Genomic DNA, 13010 nt, shown 5'->3' with positions numbered 1-13010 from the left:
ACCAGTAGCTTATTAATAGATGTTTAAATATCAGTGTTTATAGATGAGAAGTCTGTTCAATTTACCTGTAGATCATGGTTAAAGCAAAGATGGGCAGAATTTTATTCGAATAATTATATGGTGAAAAGCATCAGTACCTTAGATCGTCTTCCTGACCTTTAAGTAGATCATGAGATTAAATATATGTTTGCCAAGTGTCTATTCATTCAAGAGGAAATATTATTTTAGTATATACAAATTGCAATTGCCACGTTCAATCAATGAAAAATCACGAACAAACCTTGTTTCATGTTTTATTCGTTATTCGAAACTTTTTACCACCATACGTCGTCTTCGTCGTCGTTCGATTTTACAGTCGTGTTCTGGCGAAACGTTTTACAAAACGTAATTTGTTTATAGGTTATCGCTGCATCCGTCTGAATCCAGGCTTCGAATAAACTATATCGATAAGATATACATATACACTGGTGAACTACGGAAATGGTCCGCTGAGTCGGCCTCGACTGACGTACATACAAACATATAGTACATGCAAATATGCAAATATGCACTTTGAGCAAAAGATATCACTGATTTGCCGTAATAAACGACATAACTGAATATTTCCAGTTTTTGAGTTGTTAAAAAAACAACACTGGTTTATCTGTACTTTTTATCAATTGAATCCCTTAAATCAGCTTCCATAAGTTAGGAGTACGTGACAGTCACTAAATTGTAGCAGACAACACATTCGAACCTTGTTTCTCCTGAGAACCCTGAATCTTTGAGTTTAGGGTAGATGTGAGGTAGTGGGAAATGGATTATTCGAGAAGTTCAAATGGAAAACGATGACAGCGTGAATTCATTGGGATTTTACGTTTGTAATATTGATGATTTTACGTTAATAATATTTCAAATAATATCATTTCAGACGTGATCACAGACACGGGAATAATTCTGAAACAAAATACCATGTTATTTGAAATAATATTTAAAATAATAGAACAAACAGAAATAATATTTCAAATAATATCATTTCAGACGTGATCACAGACACGGGATTAATTCTGAAATAAAATACGATATTATTTGAAATAATATTTCAAATAATATCGTTTCAGAAGTGCCCGAGACTGATTCGGCTCGCTGTGCGCGTCGTCCTTGTTCGTATTATACGCCGGGTGGCGTCGAGGTGGATCGTTCCCGCTCATCATGGATCCACATAGAGTGTCAACAGATCTCTATCTCTCTTTATTCTCTCCCACTTTGTATCTCTATCTCTATCCCGTCGTTCTCTATTATTGTTTCAAGACCGTGGAGTGTATCTGTTCGGCCTCCGAAAATCTCTGCGTCGCGGACGGCCTGCACACGCACCTGTCCGACCGCCACCGGCGGAGACTAATTTTGCTGGTGGCGGAACTCTATATCGTCCCGGCGTGGATATATATCCCTCTGGGTCTCTGCACACGTACAGTGTCGCAATTAATTTCTCGGAAAACCGAAGCGCCCCGGGATTGCGCAAAAACGCCGTCGACGACGACGACGACGACGTGGACGATTTTGGAGCCGATTTTCGCGTCATCAACCTATCGAGTCACGTGCCCCCTCTCTATACCTGGTCAGCTATTATTTTTACATCGTTGCAAACCTTCCTCCCTCCCCTTCCTAACATACAGACAGAGAGAGACGCGATCCGAGCGAGATCCATTTCGCAACGTCGTGAAACGAACAACGTAGAAGCGCCTCCCGTGGATGAATAATTCGGCGAACGTTGATGAATCGTTGATAATTCTTTTTCTTTTTAATTTTTACCAAGTCCCGACGATAAATCACGAGGTATTCTTCTACGAGTTGATTTTCGTCCGGACGAATTCTCGAGGGAAATTTAGAGAAAATTGCACACCGAAACTATGAAAAGCCACATCGAACATGCTGGAAAATTCGATTGTGAATTGAAATCTCCTGGACGAACTGAGAACTCCTTCAATGTATAGGAATGCCTCCGAAAGTTATACAGGGTGTCTCAAAAAAGCTTCGATTCCCGGAAATGAGGAGTTTCTGGGATGATTTGAAACAACTTTTTCCTTAGCTAAAATGTTCTCCGAGGCTTTGTTAACGAGATATTAACGAATCTTCTCGAAAAGAAAATATCTCGTTAACAGAGCCTCGGATAACATTTTTGTTAAGGAAAAAATTGTTTCAAATCACCCCACGAGTCACCCATTCCAGGGACCTACAGCATATTTGTCACACCCTGTATACTAAACAGATCGGGTTCTGAACTGATTTGGAATCGTAACGATGAATGTTTCCGCTATAGCAATTGTTTATCAACAATCTGCCGCGTAAGCAACTCGAAATACATCTAAAACCAGCGTGTCCAGATTGAGGGATTTTTATGAAAAATGGCGGCCTGGTGATAGGTTATGTTATGGTTTCCATTACTTTAGTTTTTCTCTTTACTTTACTTTCTTTACTTTACTCTTTTTTTACTTTACATTCCCCCACTACCCAAATAACACCATCCGCCACTTTCCCTCGTTAAGGGATTTTTTATCCGCCCCGCTGATCTAAACAAGCGTCACCCTCCTTTTCACGGTGCGCAACGAAGACGTCGAGTAGACCGTATCGTTCCGAACGGCGATACAAAGGTTGTGACTCGCAATTAAAAATAAACCACGGTGGAGTGAACGTGTGTTTGTTAACCGGCTATTTATAGCGCGTCGATGTGCGGCGTGATCTTCCCGTGTTGTTCCCGAACAGAGAAACAAGAGTGCAGAGAAAGCGTAACACGATTGTCGAAATCGGTTCCATATCCGAAATTTCCGAACACACGATCGATCCCCATCCCCGGGTAAGATCGTTCTCTGTTAAGAACTGTTCGAGGAGCACACGTTCATCGGGAGCTCGTCGTGTGTATTTCGGTGATACTGTTGCGTAATGAGATTTGCGCAAGCACGCCCGTCCGTCCGTTCGCGATATAAAACACCGTGTGTGACAGCGAAGGTGAGACGGGGGACAGTGGTGCAAAATGATTTATTCCTTTTTTTTCTCAGATCAGTCACATATGGCCATTAGTTTTTTTTTTTTTTATTTTTGACATTGTCCCCATACTTTTGGCAGGTATGTGTGTATGTATCCTCACGAACAAACTTGGCTTTCGCTAGGGGAAAAAGTGAGTAGTGGAAGGACTTCCTACCACTTGGTAAATTTATTTCAAGTACTCAAATAAATGTTAAATCGAATGTTGATTTGGCATAAATTTCAATAATCTTCGATAGTAATATACTAATATTTGTGTCCATACTTTTAAATTCAAATATCGATATTTTATATCGTCCAGAAAATTCTAAATCCCGACGGATAAAATATATATTAATAGAAACTAGTTAAGTTAAGTTAGTGCCCAGTGATAGAACTTGGAATTCTGAAGCCAATGATACTTGTTTTAGCCGCATACGGCCATTAGTTTATGAAATATTTAATGTTCAGTGCCGAGGGAGCCTTCGAGCACTCATCGAGGATTTACTGTAGCGCGTGCGGGCATGATCAGAGACCCTTTCTGTTCCAAAATATTGATTTATTTCTTTTATTAGTTTGTTATTTATTTTTTTCGCGGAAAGAACACGCTAATTTCGAAATGATTGTCCAATTGATATCATTTAGTATTTATGGGATACACACAATATTTACGTTTACTGGATAGACTGTTTTCAATGTAACATTTTGCAGAATTTTAAGATAATATTAATTCTTTTTCAGAATCGACTGAAATTGTACTATTAAAACGTTTTAAACGACTGAAATTGTAAAAAGAAAGATATTTTTGAGAAGATTTTATCGCCGCTTTGACGCTCTTGTAGCTTCTATCGCAGCTCCAATATAAACGTACCCTTCGTCGTGTCGCCAAAACTCTTTCCTGCGTTCGCACGAATCCGCGAAATTGATATCGACGCGCAAATAATTCGAATAGCCGACTAAAAATAGTCTGTCTGTCCGACTGATTCGAGTCACCTTTTTTAAACGGTCTGTCGTAATTTCTTGTTACAGAGGTTCTAAACGGCATCTGCAACGCGAGCAAGGAGGAGGAAAGGCGGCGAAAAGGTAAATCTTTCCGATTCTTGCGATCGGATTATTTTTTTTTTTTTGTCTTTATTCGCGCGTACTTACACCGCAAATTCTAAAGTGTCGGTTCAAGGACCGTTGTTGTTGTTCCCGTATCACGTTCAATTGAATCGCGACGACAATTGAATTGTATCTGTAAAAGAAATAAAAAAAAAAAAAAAAAAAAAAAAAAAAAAAACAAAGAAAAGAAAAGAAAGAAAAAACACTAGGCGCGTGTGATAATCCACGCACGATTAAAACACGGCGTACTGGGTTCTGTTCCCAGGTGCAGGCTACCACGAACTATATAACGGTGTTGTCTGCAATGACACGATCCTTGCGACAGGTGTCTTCAGCTCCAAGGAGCTCTGGATGCTTTCAAAAGGTACGACGAATATATCTCTCTTTCTCTATTTCTTTCTATCTCTCACTTTCCCACTAATTTCGAGAAACCATCGCGGCGCTCGGCTTGTCACTATTTTGCATGAACGAATTCTCCTAGGATATCGAAAGTCTCCAGTCTTAAAAAAAAAAAAAAAAAAAAAAAAAAAAAAAAAAAAAAATCGAGAAAGGGTGAAGAGCGTTTTTTTTCCACGCGATTTTCAGTCCGCGATGTTTTCACGGATGCTTTCGAAAGGTAATCAAGCAAGTTCGATATTATCTGGAGAACCTTTTGAAAGCATCCTTTCAGACGATCGAGAACACGATCCGAACGGTAAAGGGAAGTGGTTATATTTAAATAGAGAATATGAAAATTTTTCGATTATCGAGGACCGACGGACGTTCCTTCTGACGGCGGTCTATCGCCTGGGAACGGTCGAGACGGCAAACGGAGGAACGATCGTATTTTTAGAGACGGAATGCGTTTCGCGGTTGCCACTTGACAGTTATCATTTCGACATGCCCGGGTACCGTATCCGACCACTCGTTCGATCATCAAGGACCCGATCAACGACCGGCATACACGCTTCCGTCCTGATACAGATCTAGCCGATTGTTTTTTGTGCAAATCATTAAATGAGGTACTACGAAGGGACCACTGTAGAGATCTGATCGCTGAGTCTTCTCGGAGTTATAATGTGATCGGTGCATCTGATTACCTCGGACACTCCTGATGGTAGTTTTGGTCGTTCCGATTCCTCTGGTACAGTTTTGATACTTCGGGTACCCCTTCTGAAAATTCTGATTGTTCGGGTACTTCAAGCAATAATGATTCATCGGATACTTCCAGAAGTTCTGGTGCTTCTGGTACCCATGGTACTTCAGTTACTTGGTGTATTTCTGGTACCTCGGGGCTTCGTATATTTCAGGTACCTTGGGTACTTCCTGTATTTCGGGTACCTCAGTACTTCGAATATTTCAGGTACCTTGGGTACTTCCTATATTTCGGGTACTTCAGGTAAATAGTGTATTTCAGGTACCTCAGGTACTTTATGTATTTCACGTACCCGCAGGGATACTTGATGTATTTCAAATACCTCGGGTACTCCCATGCATTCTTTAACACTTTCAGACCATTTCGACCATAGATTGTTCCCTCGATGACTTCAACCGCTTCGTGTACCACTGGAATTACCAGAATTCCAGCGGCAGCGATGCATATTTACCTCAGGTCCAGACGCTTCCACCCAGAACGTAATTATCGTGTACCACCGTACCCGTTGTACACCGCCGCGCGTGATCCATCGATACTGTCTGGATCGGCAGGCTTCTAAGCCGATCTCCGTCGAAACAAGCATGATCGTGGCACGCGTGCATCGCCGTTAAATGGAATAATAGGGCAGGGGAGCGCGTATCGAGAAGCGGCGTGAGCCTCGACGTATGCATCTGCACTCCCCCTCCTCATCCACCACCTCCTCCGCCACCTCCCTCCTCCTCCTTTCGCCATCCTCCCGTTCCCTCCCCGTAATCCCCCGCCGCGTCACCGTGGCAGGAGATTAGTATGCAACCCGGTGTATTAATAGACGGGGAACAATGCTCACGGCCTCAGAGGCTGCTGAGAGAGCCTCGCGTAGCCTCTCTTTCTCTCGAGTCACTCCGTTCTCCCACCCCATCAGCCCCCACCAACCCCCTCCTCGATGTGTCCTCCACTCTTTCTACGGGCTGACTGAATCCTCTTCCCCCGTTACCGTTCCGTCGATCCTCCTTTCTTCTCTCGATCCAACGCGTCGTCTTTTTTTTTCTTCCTCCATAGTATTTTTTTTTTTTGTCACCGTTTTTGCGATCGGACAGCTCACTTCGGATTCAACGGGGTGGGAACAGGATTGATTTTCAAGGGGTGCCTCTTCGGACAACTGCGTCTTTGATCTCTCTGGCCACTGTTGAGATTCGGGCGGAGGGGTGGGGGTAGGGTAAATCGCTGGTGGATATGTGGTCGTTAACAGTCTATAGTTCCACTCTCTCAGTCGACCCATAATTCCGGCGAAATTCTACGCAAACTGTTCAAGGAGGTGTAACGACCATGCTTGATGGCCGTGTACCACTCACTGGAATGAGGGGGGTGGAGGAGCTCTATAAATGGGGGTTCTCGACGTGATGTCTGTTTTACGGGCGCAAGATGATCCTCGGTTAAGCGTACATCACCCTGGAGGGGATCTCCCCTCTTGGAACACATTTTCCAATCTGTTCTTAGATGTATCCATAGGTCGAGCAGAATTACTAGTCATTGACAGATTTCAGGGAAGAATTCCTAGCTCGATATGGAACTCGAACGAATTCCAATTAAATTTCAACACTTTGTTCGCTTGGAAATTCGGGATTATACGTTGTTCCGTTCAGGGGGAATAATCGAGTTGCAAAATATATAAATATTTGATCACCCTGTCAATGATAATTTAACGAGATTTTTGGCGTGCCAGAAATAATTCACAAACACCCCATTTTTCAAGACGTTACTGTATCATTCCCCCGAAAGCTTTAAAAGTTTCGGTTTCGTGCAACATTAGAGTTCAAGACTGAAAACTTTTAGGTTAAGTTTCAAGGCTTCGAAAACTCGAGCTCCGTGCATCACTTCCCCACATACAATTTACACAAATCGAGCGTTAAAGACTCGAACTTCCACAGCTCAAGGTTCGAACCTTGAAGGTTCGAGTCTAATAGGTTCTGAACCGCGATACAATCTGCTAAAGCTCAAGACTTCAAGCTCATTTTAACAACACCACCCGGAACAGATGACCATAGCCTCGATTCTACGTTTCCAAATAAATTTCCCTCCCCATTTTCCACGCTCGACCCAACGATCGAAACGACTCCGACCTCCCACTCCTTCTCCATTACTCTCCTCGAGCTATGAAAACGTCCCGCATAGGGTTAACCCGTCCGACGGTATCTCTCGACCATCCCTAGGACTCCATTGCGAGATTTTTTTTTTTTTTTTCGAAAGTTCCTCGTGTTGCCGGTCGAGTGTCCCTCGGCGGGAGGATAGAGAGAGAGAGAGAAGAAAAAAACAAAGAGCAGGAAAAAAAAAGAATCCGTGAATCACGGTTGACCACCCCATTTTCTTTTTTTTGTCAACAATGCACGCCCACACACGTACGTGGCACACACGCGTGTGCAAGTCTGCAGGGATCGAGGGGGTAGAAAAAGGGGGTGCAGCGCCGCAGGGTGGCGCGCCGTGGTGTGGTATTTTCCGGAGGTTTTTCTTTTTTTTTCTTCCACCCCCGTTCGGGAACGACGTAGAGACGGGGAATAAAAAACGAAAAGGGGACTGCAATTTCCGTGGATGATGTGAAATAGAGAAGAATATATCCTTGTCGCGGTGACGTGAATGGCGGGGATATTAGTCGTGTCTGACCATAAACGTATACAGTAAATCCTCGATGAGTGTTTGATGGCTCCTCGGCACTGAGAAGAAGAGGTCTCCGGGTGTAACGGTGACTTTGCAACAGAGATGGGCAAACTCATTATCTAGATAAAATGTTTCGAATAACGAATGAAAGATAAAGAAAAAGTATTTCGTCATTTTTAATTGGTTAACCGTAGAAATTTCAATTTTTATAATAAAAGTATACTTCTTCAAGAATTATTACGATTATGTATTTTCCCCCTTATATCATGGGCTGCCGCTACACTCGCGCGCGTGGCACGAGTGGATAAAGTACAGGAAATCGAGTGATGGTAAATAAAAAAAAAAAAGGAAACAAAAGAACCGTAGAAATTGATCGACCATTCGAAAACATCACCCTCGTCGAAAGAAATTGCGATTCAGGAATCGTAGAATCGAAGCCTGTTTTCCGGGGGTGGAAATGGGGGCTGGGAAACCGCTGAAGCGGAAGGGAAAAAGTGGAGGACGCGTTATGGAGGACGGACAGGATTGGAGGGGAAGAGGGGGGGGGTTGAAAAACGAGAGAAAGAAACCTCGAATGGCCGAAAGGTCGAGTGCACCTGTACCACGGATGGATCCCGTGCGTCAGCGTCCGAAAACCGATCGGAAATTCGTCGCAGACGAATAAATAACCCGTGTGAGGGCTTCCAGAACCTCTCCCATCGCGGTTCGAACTAATTCCAGTAATTAGGAATTTCAGTAATTAGGTCCTAAAATTTCATTAGACCCTCGTGTCGATAGGACAATAACTACTCTTCGCCAATTGAATTCTTTCGACTCGAACACTACCGTTCTATTCGTCTGTCTATCCATGGAAAATGTGACAGCCCTTCGGACTGTGATCAGCTTCTTTTCAATCCTGCCCATGTGATTTTTCACTCGAGGCACTACATAGAATGTTACAGAAGTATTACCACGAACCTCACACCTTTGTAAGGTGTACACATAGTTTCGATTCTCACTGTAGTTCTAGACACTCACTTTACAACCTCGAGCAAACTCGACTTCCACTAAGGGAAACAGTAACGTAGGGAAAGGGCTCCCACCACTTGGTCTCGTTAATTATAGAAATTTATGTCAAATTAACATTCGATTTAACATTTATTTCAGTAGTTGAAATAAATTTATCAAGTAGTAGAAGGCCCTTCCCTTCGCCACATTTTCCCCTAGCGAAAGCCAGGTATGCTCGTGAGGGTACTCGTCCTACGCGACTAGAAAGGTCACCAACTATACACACATATCCCCCTATTTTTCCCGTACATCCCCGCGGCGATATTCAACCCTTTATCTTTCTTGCCGCCCGCGTTCCACACCGAGTAGCATTTAAATTACCCGTCACGGAAACGTGGAATTGGGGGGGGGGGGGGGGGGAGGGCTACCACCGTTCCGGGCATAAAATTACTAGGGACCGTGGGACGCCCCGGAGAGAAATACAATCGGTCGTTCCTCGCGTAAATTACTAGATAGAGGGGGGAGCAAAGAAGTCCAGGAAGATATTCCTGGTCGCGCGCCGGTGTGTCTGTGCGTTTGTGTCTACGATGGCCGCGACGGGGGTGGACACCCTTCCACGGTGAGGTGCCTCGCGATCCAGAGTGTCTGTCTGTGTGTGTCTCTGGCAGAGAGAAAGACAGAGAGAGAGAGAGAGAGAGAGAGAGAGAGAGAGAGAGAGAGGACGCAGGTTTACGAGCGAGTTGCTTACACGGGATGCAAATTCTACCGGCACTAGCTCAACCTAATTGGTCGTTGACCGTCCTGCCATCAAGGGGATGGAGGGGGGGGGGATGGACGAAGGGAAGGGGGATCCCTATATTTACGCGTCGCCAACTGCGACAAACTGGAATCCTATTATTTTACGGAGCCGCTGATTCAGCGGAACGTGTAACTGGAGCGTATTCTAATGGCCGGCCGGCGATTAATTAAACGATCCCCCTCACAACCTCTTCGCCCCCCTCTATCATCCGAACCGGCTCGAAACAACGGTGTTCACGCGGTTACCGTCCGCGACCCCGAGGCTGGAGAGTCACTTTCGATTTCTTGGGACGCGTCGGACCGTGAAATCGAGATCTCGAGAGAAATTTATCGTGTTTCCGTTCGGACATAGACTGTTGGATGAAAAAAGTGAATCGAGAATCTCGACGATACAATTACTAAGGCACTTGTGAACGTTTACACGGATTCTAGTTTCACTGAATTAACCCTTTGCTCTAGCATTTCGTTGACGACTGCACTCTCAAGAATTAATATATCGGTAATAATTTCCCAGATAGAAAAATAATTCTATTCTTGTGGCAAGTGTAACATTTACTGTAAATCTTAACTTTGATTTAAAGAACTGGAAATGTAGGGGGTTGGCAAAATCCAATATTTTTCTTGTAATGTCGGGCAAAAGCCATATTTTCCCACCCCTGGCTACGCCCATGAATATAGTACAACATAGAATAAAATAAATTCCACCGGAAGAAATATTTTAAATTCAGTAATCGTAAACTAAGAAATCTGCAGTCCGTCATTCTGACGGGTTTTGTAGTTCTAGTGTTGAAACGTCCGATCTGTCACGGTTTGGGACACGTCTATCGACGCGTTGAACGATAAAATGGCCTCCCCCGTGGTCTCCCCTTCTTCCACGATCTTTGAAATTCGCCGAAAGATCGTAGAAGGAGGGGATGAAGTTTCCCCAGGAGGAAAACGCGCGGAAGTGCGATTTCCTCGCGGGTAATCGGGCCGCAATAAGACGAACACGGACTACGTAGAGACGACTGCGACGACTGCGACCGACCACGACGAAGAGGACGACTAGGAGGAACGGATGACGTACGAACGCGCGAGTATCCGTAACCGCTAATGTGTGTCTGGTTTCAGCGTCCATACTGCATGACCTCAGCGACATGCAGCCTCAAATAAACGCGATCAAAATAGAGCACCCGCCGTACTACTGCAGCAGCTACACCCCTCCGTCCGCAGCCACGGCCGCGGATCATGCTCAACCAGCGGCTAGCTTCAGTGAGTTTCAAAACCTGTACACCACGTTTTTCACCCCTTATTTTTAGCGGACCGGTACACGGACGCATACACACGAGTTGTCTGAACCGATTCCACCGCGAACGGACGAGCCGTCGCAGCAGCTGTCTCGAGAACGATCGGTAGACCGATCGGTGGACCAGTTGGGAGCTTAAGTAGAGCTGAGACATTGGGATACGGTCTTGTGCCGAGCGCTCAGAAAAGCTTGAGACGCGTTTGGTTCTGGGTTAGGTCACTGGGTATATTTTACACGAGGGGAATTTTATTCGTGACTTAAGTGCAGCTGAGAATCGGTGTATAGTCATTTTGAAATTCTCAGCGGGGGTCAACATGTGGGAAAATTGCAGGAGGTTCGATTCGTAACGCGTCAGTCGTAACGGTTCGACGTGTTTCTGTGATCTGTGGACAGATTGGAACATGGTGCACCGAATCACAATGGTCACTGGGTATATTTTACACGAGGGGAATTTTATTCGTGACTTAAGTGCAGCTGAGAATCGGTGTATAGTCATTTTGAAATTCTCAGCGGGGGTCAACATGTGGGAAAATTGCAGGAGGTTCGATTCGTAACGCGTCAGTCGTAACGGTTCGACGTGTTTCTGTGATCTGTGGACAGATTATAACGTGGTGCACCGAATCACAATGGTCACTGGATATATTTTACACGAGGAGAATTTTATTCGTGACTTAAGTGCAGCTGAGAATCGGTGTATAGTCATTTTGAAATTCTCAGCGGGGGTCAACATGTGGGAAAATTGCAGGAGGTTCGATTCGTAACGCGTCAGTCGTAACGGTTCGACGTGTTTCTGTGATCTGTGGACAGATTATAACGTGGTGCACCGAATCACAATGGTCACTGGATATATTTTACACGAGGAGAATTTTATTCGTGACTTAAGTAGAGTTCAGAATCGGGATATAGTCGTTTTGGAACGCTCAGAAGCATCGACGTGTAGGGAAATTGCAGGAGGTTCGATTCGTAACGCGTCAGCCGTGGCAGTTTGACGCGTGTTGCGATCAGTGGCTGATTGTACCGCGGTGCAACGAATGGCGATAATGCCTACAGGGTATGCCTCACGCGATGAGAACTGTATTTGGGTAACGAGAGAGAAAGAGTTAGGTGGGACATCCTGCATTAGAATTATTGACTGTAATTGCTGTATATTTTTTCGCGATCGAATCGACCGAACTTTAGACGTATATTCTCGAGTACATTCTACGATAAATCGATAGCCGTGAGCAGTACTCCGGCGATCCGAATCGATCAGCGCCGAAGCTGGGGGTTTAAGTAACAAATTCGCAGCGGTCAGAGGTTGGACGTTTTTTTCCCTCTCTCCCTTCTTCTACCCCGGGTTCAATCTCATCCGGCGGCTTATCGGGCCGTTCTTTGTTATCGGGATCTACTTTGCTCAGCGTTCTATAGATCATTTTCCCTATATTTCTCCCTTTCCGTTCTCTATTTTCTTTCTATTCTCCGTCGGCCTCCCTTTATCACGCCCTCCCACCCTCCTTCCCTGGCCCTCCCCCTCACTCCTCTTAACTCTTTCATCGATCAAACGATAACCCCCGCCGGAACGGGAAGCCCCTGGATGGAGAGATGAAAAAGAGGAATAACTTCCGGTTGGCGGAGACTTTTTCCAAAAAAAAAAAAAAAAAGTCAAGTAGAATGGGTGGATTCACGGAATCGCTGAAAGTAGTTCCCGCGCTAATTTCGAGATGATAAAGAAACAGTTCCCATACCCTCTGTGAGTATTTGTTCCGAAGAATTACCCCCGGTCTCGGTGCATAAAAACCTGCATTTAAAAGTGTATCTGCACAGGCTATATATCGAAGAATAAAATCCTCTATTAATATGGAAATATTAGGAAATCGCGAATACGCGATAGAGCTTCGAATGAATTTCGCCGGCGCAAGATCTACAAGAAAAAAAAGGGGGTGGAAACACGCGAGAAGATAAATAGCGCGAATGGGAGTGGGGAGGGGGATTGAAGTAAGTGGCTCGATCAGACCCAGGGCCGAAAAGTTTTGACTTTATGCTATTTTAGAGAGGGTGGCCGTGGGATAGGAGAGGGAGAAGGGGGCGGCA

At 44.6% G+C, this 13010-nt stretch overlaps 1 protein-coding gene across 7 annotated transcripts in view; it reads left to right on the top strand.

The window, feature by feature from the left end:
* Window positions 1-13010, top strand: part of LOC107185260 (nuclear factor 1 X-type) — an 82554-nt gene that overhangs the window by 51338 nt on the left and 18206 nt on the right. For 4 of the 7 annotated variants that reach the window (XM_015572913.1, XM_015572912.1, XM_015572910.1 and 1 more), the window contains 3 exons: window positions 4030-4083; window positions 4370-4468; window positions 10766-10906. In XM_015572913.1, coding sequence (XP_015428399.1) covers window positions 4030-4083; window positions 4370-4468; window positions 10766-10906 — 294 coding nt within the window. The remainder of the gene's footprint in view (window positions 1-4029; window positions 4084-4369; window positions 4469-10765; window positions 10907-13010) is intronic. The other 3 variants (XM_015572911.1, XM_015572915.1, XM_015572916.1) reach the window with 3 other exon arrangements.

The sequence above is a fragment of the Dufourea novaeangliae genome, unplaced genomic scaffold (assembly GCF_001272555.1).
Source record: "Dufourea novaeangliae isolate 0120121106 unplaced genomic scaffold, ASM127255v1 scaffold55, whole genome shotgun sequence".
Classification (NCBI taxonomy): Eukaryota; Metazoa; Arthropoda; class Insecta; order Hymenoptera; family Halictidae; genus Dufourea; species Dufourea novaeangliae.
This window is presented reverse-complemented; position numbering and strand designations above follow the sequence as displayed.